Source organism: Theobroma cacao, chromosome 2 (assembly GCF_000208745.1).
Source record: "Theobroma cacao cultivar B97-61/B2 chromosome 2, Criollo_cocoa_genome_V2, whole genome shotgun sequence".
NCBI classification, from domain to species: domain Eukaryota; kingdom Viridiplantae; phylum Streptophyta; class Magnoliopsida; order Malvales; family Malvaceae; genus Theobroma; species Theobroma cacao.
This window is the reverse complement of record NC_030851.1, coordinates 11,347,882-11,362,795: the sequence shown is the minus strand read 5'-3', so window position 1 is coordinate 11,362,795 and position 14,914 is coordinate 11,347,882. Positions and strand designations below refer to the sequence as shown.

Below are 14,914 nucleotides of genomic sequence, written 5' to 3'. Positions count from 1 at the left end.
AACCATACACCACAGAGTCATGTTCTGCTCGTCATTTGAATTCTGCACTAGATAGGCTGGTTCATAATTTTCCGACATCCACATTACAGGGAAGGGTAAGTCGTTTAAGACATGTTAGCACTGAGGATCTATGGATGATGGAAACAATTGGAAGCTAGTTTGGCGTGAATATTGTAGAATATATGATCATGAGAATGAGATAAGTTGCCATGCAGGAAGAGACGACCCTTCCATACGGGAACATCATATCGACTTTTGTTAAGAAGAAAGAGATATGGAGTAATAGGTATCTAGCTGATTGGACCAGTCGTAGGCCTCGTAATCTCTCGTTTCGATGGCTCGTGAAAAGGGGATATAACTTAAGTCTTGATGAGCCATTGAACTCTATCGAAGGTAACCCAGTTCATCTTGCCCATGATACTCCATCTAGACAACCGTTTAGAGTTCCAATTTCCAATGATGTGATGTATAATATGCTTCTGAGGATTGATGAGAAACTCAGTAATCAAACTGCTAGAATGCAGGCATTGAAATTGAGGATACAAAATGTTGAGAATCTTCTAATGCAAAGAATAGATACAATTGTTCCGGCAGCAGAAGCACGACAGAATTGACTGTCCTCAGATGAGTTTCTTCGACATTAACCCTAGAGAAAAAGGAAGTCAGTTGTCATTGGTCTTGGCTGAGTCAACCATACCAGATGAACATTCATATTTGTCTTATGTTTGTATAACTGGATTATGGATACTGTAGTTTGTATTTCTCATAATTGACTTGTGGTATTTTGTTTTTTTTTAAATTCCCTCAACATGTGCTTTAACTTTCATCTGGTTAAGGGTTTAGGGTGTTCAACTTGATATTTTGTTATGATGGTGCTTGGGGTTGTGTTATGGTTTGATATTGTCCATGATAATTGGCTTACCCTTATTCGAAGAACATGACACACAATAGGTGAGTCACGCGATGCAAGCTCAACTAGTCACACGATCCCATATCATCTAGTCACACCCATATCATCTAGTCATGTGATTCAATAAGAATTCATAACGTCGGTTCATATATACTACTCATGCGACTCCATATAACTAGTAACGCAATTCCATAATAGCCAGTCACGCGATTCCATTTTTCTACTTACGCCATTTTAGAATAAATACTCACGCCATTCTATAATAACTAGTAACGCCACTCCATATATATTACTCACGCAAGTTAATATCAACTAGTCACGTGATTCCACAAAAAAGTCATGTCACGCGCTTCCATATTAACTACTAACGCCACTCTTATTCACTACTAACGAAAGTCAATATCAAACACTCATGCGATTCTAAATCTTAACAGTTCACGCTATCCATATTTACTACTCACATGATTCCAAGTGGATTAGTGACGCGATTCCATATTAAATACTGACGTGATTCAAAATTTAGTACTCGCGTTACTCCATAACAAATACTCGCACGAATCAATATCAACTGGTGACGTGATTCCATCTCCACCATTCATGCAATTCAATAAAAACTACTTACAACCTTATGTCACGCAATGCAATTCAACATATCATATAGGCTATAAAGCAAAGAAGTAAATGAGGGTTGGCATATGCAAATGAATGAATGTTGTCATGTAAATTGTGTAAAATACTAACAGACTTTACGATATGAATAAGAAAAAAAAACAATGTTGTTCTTATTGAACCCGTATGCTTATCACATGAATAAATAGAAAGAATAATATGTAAATGATACAAAAAAAGAATAATATGGAAATGATACAGAATAATGTTAATGTTATTTACAGATTAAAAAAGAATAAACAAATTAAAAAATTTAACAACTTGAGCTATTGGCAAAAATCTCAAGGGAAAACTTTGTTCGAATACCCTCTATGGCATTTGCCTTCAGCGTGTGATCCTCCGAGCCGATCAACCACTGCAACGAGGCTATAACCCAATCCCCGTAACAGTGCGAATCTTACTATATCGAGGGTTTTCTCATTTAACCTACACCTCATTCTCGTCAAAGCTCGCTTTTAACGGCGCGAGCTGACAAAGTACCTCACCTTTTGGCATATAATGGGAAACAATGATGTTAGTGGACTCATCTGCTTATCACGCAAGCCAGACTTCAGTGCTTCTTTTCGACTATACGATGAGTCCACTAACATCATAGTCCATTTCAGCAAGTTAGCGTGCACTACCACCCAGTGGCCGTCGAAAAAGCACGGTACGAGAATTGAGTCAACTTCATGCCATGGCAAACCCCACAGAGGTCTCCCACCCCTTACATACTCAAGCACATCGTCTGGCATAACCGCCTCACTCGGCTTGAATGTCTTCTTGATGGGGGAAGGCTGCATTTCTTAGCTCAAATGGAGAAAAATAAGCTGTCAATTACGTTATGCACAATAGTTAGATGCAATTAAGTAACCCTAAACCCCATACATTTGAATAATTACAACTCAGTAAAATATAATATACTTAGAATGTGGTGTCAACGATGCATATTTCTCTGCTTGTAGTGTTGTGGATGGTGCTCGCGCGCCCGCTTACGCAACACACTGATGTATGCATCAATCTGTTGGTTGTCCATCAACTCTATCGGTATCTCCAATCGTTGAAAAAAATCAGGGCCCTCTTGCCGTTCGATGCCCAGAATGTTAACCCTGCATATTTAAAATAGAGTTAAATTAAAATTATAGTGAGGTTACCTTACTATGAAGGTCATTTCTCACAATTTCCACATAATAATACCTATGTCAAAAGGTCTATGTAATAAATACCATACAACCGTTAACCCTAATATGGTATACTGTTTTCATTTTACCTAGCTTGGTCATTTTTCAGGAAGGACTCATATCTGTCTTTCAAATCGTCCTTCGCTTTGCACTGGACTAATAGCGGGTTAACGTACGAGCTTCGAAGGTATTTGTTGGCCAAGATCACATGTGCATCTTCGGGCTTAAGTCGAGGTGGAGCCTCAGCAAAAGCTGTGATCTCACGATGGCGGGGGGCCTCTGCTAGAGTTGGGACAAGAGCAAGATGCGCGAAAGTTATAGTTTGACTACTCATAGAATGAGGTCCCTCTTCGACCTCAAACGGAGGAGGTGGAGCCTTGGGAGAAGGTGTGGGTTGAGAATGCTGGGTTACTTCTACCGGAGATGGGATAAGCATAAGATGATGTTCAATCGGGCTACTAAGAGGTGAGCTTCTACCCTAAACGATCGAAAAAATCAAACACATTAGAACAGTGTATACATCGTGCATGTTATAACTCACACGATGAATAACATGAAACCTCATACCTCAAAACGGTCGATCAAGCGATCGACAATCCGATCCTCTAGCCCTTGCAATGAGTGCTGGATATGCTCATGCAATGACTGTGTCTGCATCTGCATCACCCGCTGGATCTCCAACTTCATTGCATGCATCTGCATCTGCATATTCGTTTACAATGACTGGAGGTCTTTCTTCCACTATGTCCACATCTTTTGCATCTCTCGCTTAATGCTCGTAGTCATTTACCGACACAACGCCCGGTTGTGTGGCTCAGCATGAAGGGCAACACTTGAAGCAAGAGGAAGGGCAACAACAAAAGTAGGAGGAGGAGCAATATAAGTAGTAGCAGGAGAAGCACCATGAAGAGCTGCAGGAGGAAAATGAGGTGCCTCAACAGCACCGAACTCGGAATAGCCCTCCTCGTCCGTGGTGAGTCTCCGCTTAACGGCTCGTCGTACTGAACTTTTCGCTTTGCGGTCCATTATTTTCCTCTTTTGCTAAGGATCGAATTCTGGGCGACCCTTCAACTTCCATAATAGAATGTATTGCTACCCCTCATAGATATTGACCTCAATGTCTGCCCAGTATGCGGTCAACATCTCTTCTGCCATTGGCTCTAATGTCTTCACTGCCCATAACTACACCAAAACATACATTGCCATTAGGTATAACGCTCGCTACCCCATGACAATAAAACTAAAATTTAATAAAATTAATAAAATATGGTTTCTTTACTCACCTTGCCCTCTCTCTCCAATCTTGCAATATTGGCGTGGAAGCTTGTAGGCCTCTCTTCACATTGCCATTTAAGCATTCTTGGCCAAACTTGCCCGGACTGTCGCTATCTTCCGAACAAGCTTTTGATTTTAGGTATTGCTTCCAATGCCCAAAATTGCACATCAATTGTGTAACATTTTTACTCACCTCATAAATTCTTATGCGAAAACAATAATGATAATGATAAACATTAGGCTATGGCAGACTACCTGAAACGCTCATATGAATCCGTATAGGTGGTAACGCTTCTTGTCTGCTTCGCTAGCAGCAAAAGGTTCGAAACCCCTCAGCAAGTAATCCACGATCAAACTCCACACGTATGTACCCCATGGGAATGCATTCCACTCGTCGATGTTCTTGACCAGCGACAACAACCATGGAACCACAGATCGTCTGTAGTCTTGACCGAATAAAACATTGGTCGCGATCAAGACGAGGGCCATCTCACTCGCGTCTCCCTCTTGCTGAAACTGCCCTCTCTTGAACGTATCTAAAACCTGTTGGATCTTCACTTCCTTCTCAAGTCCCCAATATTGTAGGTGAATTCCTCTAGGGAGGGCCTCGTAGGGATTGACAATGAAGGCCAGTAGGGGACCAAACTTCAATCCTGTCACCAGACAGAACTCCCTCTTAGAAAAACAGGCCTTCATTTTCCCTATTGCGAACCATAACTCTGCCTCCGTGGCATCAGGTTCGTTGATTCTGCGCAGCATTAGATTGTGCATGAGACTGGCGCAGAATAAACTCTTGTCTGCTTCGATATCCATCATGTGCCCGAAGCATGTTCTCTTAAAGTTTTCCAGCTCGTTCACTTGACATAGCATCTCACGTATTACGTGCAGATGCGACCACTTACAGTGGATGTTAATGCTTGCATTGAACCCCCACCAGTGCCTCGGCACACAAAGCAAAGACTCTATGTTTTCCTGTTCTGTTCCTGTGCTGGCCATCTACAACATAAAATAGATAACATTCCCATTTTAGTCATGTCAATGTCATCATTGTAGATTAACAAAAAAACTACAAAAATTTCTTAGAAATAGCCCTCCTCATAAGCTCACTCAAAAAATAACCTTAACAATATTTTTAACTGTTTTTAGACAACCCTGAAATAGAATAATTAATCCAAGTGTGTAGCATGGATTATTAAATAAATCAACATATACACATTAAAGCATTACAGTTGACCCAAAATAATACAGAATGAACCCATGCAGATAAATTTCATGTAGTTATGACACTCGTGCAATTTCCTACAACAATAGTTACGCAATGCCTAATCAATTTGTCACGCAATTGCTAACATTAAATCACGCAATGATTTGTAAACAAGTCACACAATTCTAAGAACAAGTAATCGAATCACGCACACACTAACTGACACCATGCCTGAACAATATTCACGCAATAACCTAGAAACCAGTTACGCAATGACCTATCAATTAGTCACGCAAAGTTAAACCCTTTTGCAATCACGCAAACCCTACGTGACCCTATGCCAAAATTCACTCACGCAAAAGGTGCCAACCACCTAAGCACGCCCTCACTCGCGTAATATCTAACAAAGGGTCATAACACATACATATCAATCAGTCACGTATGGCTGGTCACCTTTCCACCCCAACAACACCAACAATACCACCTTCATGTTTATATTCAAAAATTTTAAACAACAACAATATCAATATGAACAAGCAATATGTATAGGTTTATACTCAAAAACCTTAACCCTAAACATGAACAATAACCATTTTGTCAAAAACCTCCACATGGTTCAAAATAAAATAAAAAATTCATAAAAAAATATTATATCTTTTTCAGCGTAATGTCAACTTCTTCACACTGCTCAATATGTGAACTACCTTTATGCGAATAATAACCACTCCAAAAGGCTCCTACCACTGCCAAAATGCTCAAAAGTTGAACTGTCGAGAAATGCTTTTGACAGACTTGCTTCTGAGGATATGTACGGTCTCTCGATGAAAATCGAAGAGTTGTGGTCCATATAAAGGACATACTTGACCCGTTAATAGGTTTCGGGTTGAAGCGTGGAGCCTAGCGAATGGGTCGGTTTCATTAAGGACAATTTTGTCCAATTTTTTTTTCTCTTGGCTAAAAACAGATAAAATTATAGGGATGACCATTCTCAAAAACGCCTTATGCCTGAGGTCCAATTATGAAAAATACCCTTATTTATTTCCAAATAGTTATTAATTTTTTATTTTTTGAGAATGACAAGCTGCCATGTGAAACTATTCTGCTATGATCAGATGTTTCAAGTTGTAACAATTGGTCCAAATAAATTATGCTTAGGGGTTTCATATAATAACAGGTTTCATTTCATTAATTGGACTGAATTAGTTATAATGGAAATTAACACTCTTTTATATCTGAACATTTTACTAATTGATTAATGTATGATTCATTTTCCTCAAATTCAAAAAAAAAAATCAAAACGCTTTTCAACTACTTATAAAATCATAAAAAAAATACTACTCCCAAGACAACAAAAGTATTCAACATCCTAATTGGTTGCAACATATGAAATTGCCCACCACCATGGCTTCCGTTATCCTTATTTTTATTAAAATTACTAATTAATTTATTAATCTATTAACTTTTAAAATATGGTTATTTTAATACTTCATACTAAATAGTTGTTTGATTTTTATGTAATTAATATTTAAATTTAACTTTTTTATCAATTTTTTTCAAATTCGACTGCTTTTTTCCATTTATCATTATTAATTCTAATTGGAAGAACTATTCTTTCAAAACTATGAATGAAGTCCTTTTCAAATATACTATTTTTTAAAATTTAATTTAATCACATATTTCAAAGTTGAAAAACGTTGACTAAAAAGAGTTCATATTAATAAAACGAAAGGGTATCAAACACGATGAACTATGATACATTGGGAAAAGGAAAATCATAAAGTGATAGCATGAACATTGTGATAAGATCATCACCATGGATACCAAATACTAGCTTAGGGAACATAATACTTAGTAGTAATATTCAAGGAAACCTAGCTTGTGAAACGATCTGAATGAAACATGGAATACAACACCATGCATGTTATTTCATGTGACATTCCATCGATCTCTTTGACTTCAAATAAATTTTATTCTTTCTTAACATGCCTTTGGTAAAAGGCTTTTATCCTTCCAAGTCCTTCTTCAAGAGCTGAGATTTCACAAACAAAAGTTATGCGAAGCTAATTCTTCATTCCAAAAGCTATCCCTATATAATTTTGTGTCAAAAGATGACACAGGAAGCAAGCACAAGAACATGATCACTCAATTCAATTACAACCTCAATTTATCTTTTGAGTTTTATTTCAGTATTGCTCTACATATATAAATATAATTAGAAACATGAACTCTTGTTCAAGAAACTAGTTGAAGAATTTTTCATATCTTACCAACTGGGACAATAATGACTGACTCCTCTTTAGCTAGCTTTTTGTAGAAATCCATGTCATCGTTAATGTCTTCCAACAGGGAAATGTTCAGCTTCACCTGCAACATATGTTATTGGGAGATTTTTTATTTCCATTCTCATACACAAAATTATAAGTATTATTTTCTATGTAATCTTTCTTTATTAACTTTTACTTTACTTGTACTCTAAGAAAGTTTAAAATTAGAATACTTTCTTTTATGATATTTACATTGTTTTTACTCCAAGTAAACCTTGTATATATGTCTTCATCTTATTAATGAAAAGTAGGGTTTTCTGATTCTATTCTTTTGAGATATTTTATTTTTCATGGTATCAAAGCAGGTTACAAAACCTTGATTTTTTTAATGGCTGAAGATGATGCAAATAATGAGAAAGACAAGAGTATTGAAGAATTAGTGGCAAGTGCGAGTGCTAATCAAAGTAAGGCCATTGATACCACTTCTCCATACTACTTGCATTCATCTGATCATTCAAGTCTAATTTTTGTGACGCACCCTCTCAGTGAAAGTAGAGATAATTATTTCACATGGAGGCATAGCTTTATGAACGCACTCTATTCCTAAAACAAAGTAAGTTTTGTAAATGAAATGATAAAAAACAGAATGTTGATTCCTCGAATTTACAATCATGGATACAATATAATGCAATAGTTCTTTCATGGCTTACAAATACACTTGCTAAAGAACTTCAAGGCAGTGCTGCTTATGTTGAAACTATGCAAGAAATATGGAGAGATTTGGAAGAAAGATTTACTTGAAGAGTAACCTCTAGAGTGTACGAGTTGAATAGCGCCATAGCCTTTTTACAAAAAGAGAAATCTTTGATCTCGTGCTATTAAGGTAAATTGAAAACAATTTAGGGCAAGTTACAGGGTCTCAATGTTGTCTCGTTGTGTAAATGTGGATGCACCTATGGTGGGGCGAAAAGAATGCAGTCTATGCGTGAAAAAGAAAAGGTTTTTGATTTCTTGAAGGGACTTAATGAAGAATATTCAATTGTACAATCTCAAATATTGAGTGTTGATCCATTGCCAAATCTTAAAAAAGCATATGCCATTACAGCACAAGAAGAGAAGCAACGTTCAATCATTACAACTCGTGCACCCATCATTAAAGCTTTTACCTTGTTAACTAAGGAAAATGAATTGCAACAAAAGAAGAACGATGATGGGAGCCATGGTCGATTTCCATCATGTATCCACTGTAGGAGGTCAAACCATAATAAAGAGAATTGTTACAAGGTGATTGGTTATCCATCAGATTGGCACAAATTGGGAAGGAAGAGCGATAACAAATTAGTGGTGATCAATCACGTACCCATGGAAATCAATGCGACTGTGACATTGTTACAAATATGTCTTCTAAAGTTGCTTTTGCCGTCACCATGGATGAAGTTGGATCACCCGTCCCAGGTTTGACTTATGCGCAGCATCAACAATTACTAGCTCTACTAGGTAGTCATGGAATATCAATAAGAAACCCATCTGCAAACATGATGGCCTCTAATTTTTTTGATAAGAAAAACGATGAATGAGTTGTTGATACAAGAGCCATAAATCATATAACCTCTTTATCAAATGTGTTATCAACCCACTATACCACCAGTACAAATTCCTAATGGTGAAACAATAGAGATTCATGCATTAGGCCATGTTGGTCTTGGAAAAAGATTAATCCTTGAGTGAGTCCTTGGGTTCTCTATTCTTGTTTTAATGTATTGTCTGATAGTAAATTGACACGTGATTTACATTGTATGGTAACTTTTTGGTCGAATTTTTTTGTGATTGAGGCCTTACCCTCCAAGAAGCCGATTAGAGTGGGTAGAGAGTGAAGTGGTCCTTATTACTTAGAGTCGATGAGAAGGGAGAAGGCATTGATAGCTAGCACTTTAGTTAATGCAAGTTTATGGCATTGACGCTTATGGCATTTACTAGTAAATCTTATTCCTTTGGTTCCTATTTTATCTATTTCTTTTGATTGCAATAAAACTTTATTTTGTGATGCTTGTTGTAAGGCAAAACAATCATGATTATCTTTTCCCATCAGTACAAGTAAGAATATGCATGCTTTTGACTTAGTACATTGTGATATTTAAGGCTTATGCAAAACAAAATCATTCTTTGGATCTCACTTTTTTCTGACTATAATAGATAATTTCAATCGAGCAACATGGGTCTTCCTCATGAAATACAAGTCAAAAATTGAAATGTATCTATTACAATTTTACAATGAGGTTTATACACAATTTAAAGTACAAGTTAAAATTCTATGGACAGACAATGGCTTAAAGTTTACTTATGATGATTTAATGACTCATTATTTTGATCAAGGCATGGAACGTTAATCTAGCTATACAAACACACCACAACAAAATGGAGTTGTTGAGCGAAAGCATAAGCATCTTTTAGAAGTTGCACAAGCATTGCGATTTCAAACACATCTTCCTATTTCATTTTTAGGTGAATGTGTTCTTACTTTAGCATACTTGATCAATCGTATGCCACTCTTTGTTTTACAAAATTAAAATCCATATGAGGTTTTACTCGAAAAGAGTCTTACATATGATCATTTGAAAAGCTTTGGATATCTTTGTTACAAGCATAAAAATAGCAAGCTACGCGACAAGTTTGCCCCAATTGCTAAATCGAGTGTTTTTATTGGGTATCCTAGTGGGCAAAAGGATATAGAATTTATGATCTTAAAAGTAAAAAGATTTATGTTTTGCAGGATGTTCATTTTTTGGAAGAAATATTTCCATTTGCAATTCCTTAGTAATAAAAATTGTATAGCCACTTAATTTGGGTCAAACTATCATATTGGATAATTCATTCAACCAGGTAGTGCCCAATGTCTCCGAACTTGGGCTTAATGAGTCATCTATAAGCATCAACCCATCTTTTAGTTTAATAGGGCATGTGTCTTATAACAATAAGCTTGTAATAGACAAACCCACATCATCAGCAATTACAGATGGGTCTACTATGACTGGGTCCACTTCCTTCATCGATCCACATGAATCCTTTTCACCTGTTAGTGTGGGGTTTGAGTTAGTTAGATCCGACTTGTCAACCACAGTAGCCTCCTCATCTAACCTAATTGATTCTAACTTGGTCAATGTGTCAGAAAATATTATTTTAGAAGCTTTCATTATTTACAGCAAATGGCAAGTTTCATGCTTTTTGTCTGGTTATGATTATGGTTTGCCCCCCTCTCTTGCTCCTCCAAGTATCATGCCGCTTTTAACTTTTCCTTCAACCAACTCAACGGTACATCCTCTCTCACAATTTATTTATTATTTTAAATTTTCTCTCAGTCACATGCCTTCTTAGCAACCATCTTGTCCACTGACGAGCCAAAATCATTTTTTCAAGTAGTCAAACATGCACATAAGAGGGAAGCCATGGCAAAGGAAATTTTCGCTTTGAAAGCAAATAATACTTGGACTTTGCAACCTTGACCCATAGTAAACGAGATATTGATTCAAAATGGGTTTACAAAGTTAAATATCAACCAAATGGAAGTATTAAGCACTACAAGGCATGTCTTGTTACTAAAAGTTACACTCAAATTGAGGATATTGATTTTCATGAGACATTGGCTCCCATTGCCAAATTAGTCATCGTACATTGTTTGCTAGCACTTACTTAGATTAAGCATTTGGAATTATATCAACTAGATGTGAACAATGCCTTTTTACATGGTGACTTGGAAGAAAAAATCTATATGAAGATTCCACAAGGGTTTGCTAAACAATGGGAGTAACGGGTTTATCGTTTATAGAAATCTATACATAGACTTCATCAAGCATCTCAAAATTAGTATCACAAGTTTACCACTTCTTTTCTTGCCATCGGTTTTCAACAATTAGACACAGATCACTCTTTGTTCATCTTCTTTCGTGGTGGAAGATCTTTTATTGCAGTTCTCACATATGTTGATGATGTTACCATCACAAAAACATATTCTGATCGCATTTCTAAGTTGAAACATTATTTGGATGCAAAATTTCACATTAAGCATCTTGGCAAACTTAAGTACTTTCTTGAAATTGAAACAACATGTTCTCAAACAGGTATTCCACTAAGCCAATGCAAGTATGCACTTAATATCTTAACCGAGAGAGGTCTCACAAGTTGTAAGCCAGTAAACTTTTTCATAGAGCGATAGCATAAGCTTTTACTCGACTCTTGTGATATTTGTGCTAATCTCGAGCAATATCGTCGACTAGTAGGTCATTTACTTTATCATACCATCATTCGTCCAGATATTAGCTATGTTGTACATATTCTTAGCCAGTTTATGCATGCCTTATGACAACCACATCTTGATACTACTTATAGGGTGTTATGTTATCTCAAAGGAACCCCAGGACAAGGTATTTTATCTTTCAGATGGTTCATTGTCTTTGCAAGCATATTGTGATGCAGATTGGGCAGGATGTTTGATGACACACAAATCTACTGGTGGCTATATTATCTTTCTTAGGTCTTCTCCCATATTAAACAAACGGTGGTTTCCCAGTTCTTTTGCTAAGGCTGAATACCGAGACATGGCCACCACTACTAGTGAGATCGTTTGGCTAATATGGCTCTTACGAGATATTGGAGTGACACACACTGCACTAGTTCCCTTGTTTCGTGACAACCAAGCTGTTATTCACATCGCAGCTAATCTAGCGTTCCACGAACAAACAAAGCACATTGAAATAGATTGTCATTTCATCTGACAGCACATTTAGTTACAAACTATTGTTAGTCAGCCTATTTCTTCATAGAACCAATTAGGAAATATATTAACTAAAGTACTCGGGTATGATTAGTTCCATAAATTGTTAGTCAAGTTAGGCATTTCTACCCTTCATGCTCCAACTTGAGGGGAGTATTGAAGGATCATTTATTTCCATTCTCATACACACAATTATAGGGATTATTTTCTATGTAATCTTTCTTTGTTAACTTTTACTTTACTTGTACTCCAAGAAAGTTTAAAATTAGAATACTTTTTTTTTTTATATTTACTTTGCTTGCACCCCAAGTAAACCTTTTATATATATGTCTTCATCTTATTTATGAAAAGTAGGGTTTTCTAATTTTATTCTTTTGAGATCTTTTTTTTTATATATTAACAACTAGCAGCATATTCTTCATGTTCTGCACACAAAATATAAAGAAGATTGATAGCCTCACCATTACAAACATGGACCCTTCTGGTTTCTTTGCACAACTTAGGCAAGGTACCTCCTTAATTCCATTATAGCATATCTCTGCAGCCTCTCTTAGAGTAACAATGATTTTCGAAAAGAAATCATCCTTTGTATTCTCCAAGATGTGGGGAACTGCTCCCTAATGCATAAAACAAAATTATATGTATTCAAGAGGAGAAGAAAGAGAATTAAGAATGACAATGATAAAGCCTTTTGTTCAAAGTCAAACTTAAAAGATCTGTTCCAAGATAAACAGTCAAGCAGATAAAAGTGCACTTGCATTTGCCACACCAAGTGATTAGCATTTAGCCAAAGGGCTCTTTAGTACGACAACTTCATTGAATTGACTTAAATTTGTTCTAGCTCTTTTAAAGTTAATATCTTTTTCAGAGACATAGGTATTTTGAATCACAAACCTGAATGAAGGTTGCAGGATTAGCAGTGATATTGAGATAGCCTGTAATTGAGTCCACAATCTGAAAATAGTGCAAAAATAGTCCACAATCTATAAGTTTGCTGTTTAGATACTTGAATTATGAAAGAAATTACAATTAAAAGATGTATTTCAACTGTCAAGCCAGAGATATTGTCAGAATTCAGCAAAAGAAAAATAAATAAATAAAAGGGCTAACCCCTGACTTTCGAAGGATGCCATTAGGATCACTAGTCACAAGCCAACCAAGTCGCCAACCAGGAACGATCCATCTCTTTGATATAGACCCAAGAGTGAGGACTGGCACAATTGATCCAAACACTGCCATTGGAACAAAGGGAGTGCTCCCAAATGTAAGATGACCATAAACTTCATCAGCAATTACCAGAATTCCAAGCTTTCTTGCTGTCTCTGCAACCTTACATTCAAGATATCAATAATTCCTATTGTCAACATCAAAAAGGTATTGAACAACTAATTCTGAAAAAAAACTCTAAACAACAAACATCAGGGAAAACATAATGAAATAAAAGCTTTTAGACTTTAAATCCTTACCCTTTTCAAATGTTCGTAGCTGTAGACAGTTCCACAAGGATTGCCAGGGTTTATAATAACCATGGCAACAGTCTTCTCACCCGCAAGAGCTTCAACGGCGTCAAGGTCAACCTCCCAACCCTTATCAGGAAGAAGATTAAAATGACGGACTTGAAGATGGTTATGTGCAGCACGAGATTCATAGAATGTGAAGCCTGGTCTTGGGAGTAAAATGTTGGTACCAGGGCGGGCAATGGCTGCTAATGCAACTTCAATTGCTTGTATACATCCACTTGTAAGATAAATATCATCCGCAGATAACTTGTATGGAAGGTCAAGATTGAGATAATCTGCAATAGCCCTGCTATAATCTTAAAATTGTGTTAGGAATTCGTTACAGATTGTGTCAGAAGACATACTAGCTGTATATAATTTCAAAGAATAAATAGAAGGAAAATATAAAATGTAAATATATAACTGGAGTCTTTGAAAGAAAGTTTCCACAAGGAAAATGATACGAGTATGTTTACCTTCTGGCAGATGGAACTCCAAGAGGAGGTGCATAACCATTATGCTTGGCTGAATGGAGGGCATCAACTATGGCATCTTCCGCTATTGTAGAAGTCCTAAAGCATGGAAATTGTGAGGGATCGCCATTGCCAAGGGGAACGATGGGTCTCGGATCATCTGTTCTGAGATTTCCAATTACCAGGTCAAGAACACCTCGCAGACTGATTGCTGATGCCGGGTTCAGCTCTTTGCTACCCTGGAAACGCCATTGCTTTGAGCCATTTTCCATCTTTTTGCTTGTTAGTGTTTAAAAATTGAGTAGTGGTGTGCAGTCTGCATTATGCAGAAGTGACACGATGGCCAGATATGCAGCAGCATTACCGACAAAAGAAAACAAAAGGAACAGACATGAGCATTATTTGGACAACAGCCTTGATTTTTTGCTTCTTTGCACAAAGGGAGGGTAGCACGTCCTTTTCCATCCTTTACAAAGAAACTGTGCAATTCGATCACAAGAGCCAACCGTTATGGATTTAAAAAGGTAAATACAAGTATTTGATTTATTATTCGGTACATTATCCAGTCTAAAGAGAAAAAAAAAAATTAAAACACGAGTCATACTTGAACCGACTCAAGTCCATAAGGTCCAATGCTGTCTAGCCCATGAAATTTGGATTCAAAGCCCAACTTGAGGCATATATTTTTTGCC

The 14,914-nt window shown here is 36.7% G+C and overlaps 1 protein-coding gene across 1 annotated transcript; it reads right to left on the bottom strand.

Moving 5' to 3' along the window:
- Positions 2,490-14,584, bottom strand: LOC18608751 (tyrosine aminotransferase). The gene is made up of 7 exons (XM_018114644.1): positions 14,226-14,584; positions 13,717-14,056; positions 13,361-13,579; positions 13,145-13,204; positions 12,712-12,867; positions 7,486-7,582; positions 2,490-2,667 (listed from the first exon to the last, which is right to left on the bottom strand). The coding sequence occupies exons 1-7, from the start codon at positions 14,492-14,494 to the stop codon at positions 2,600-2,602; spliced, it is 1,209 nt and encodes a 402-aa protein (XP_017970133.1). The 5' UTR covers positions 14,495-14,584; the 3' UTR covers positions 2,490-2,599.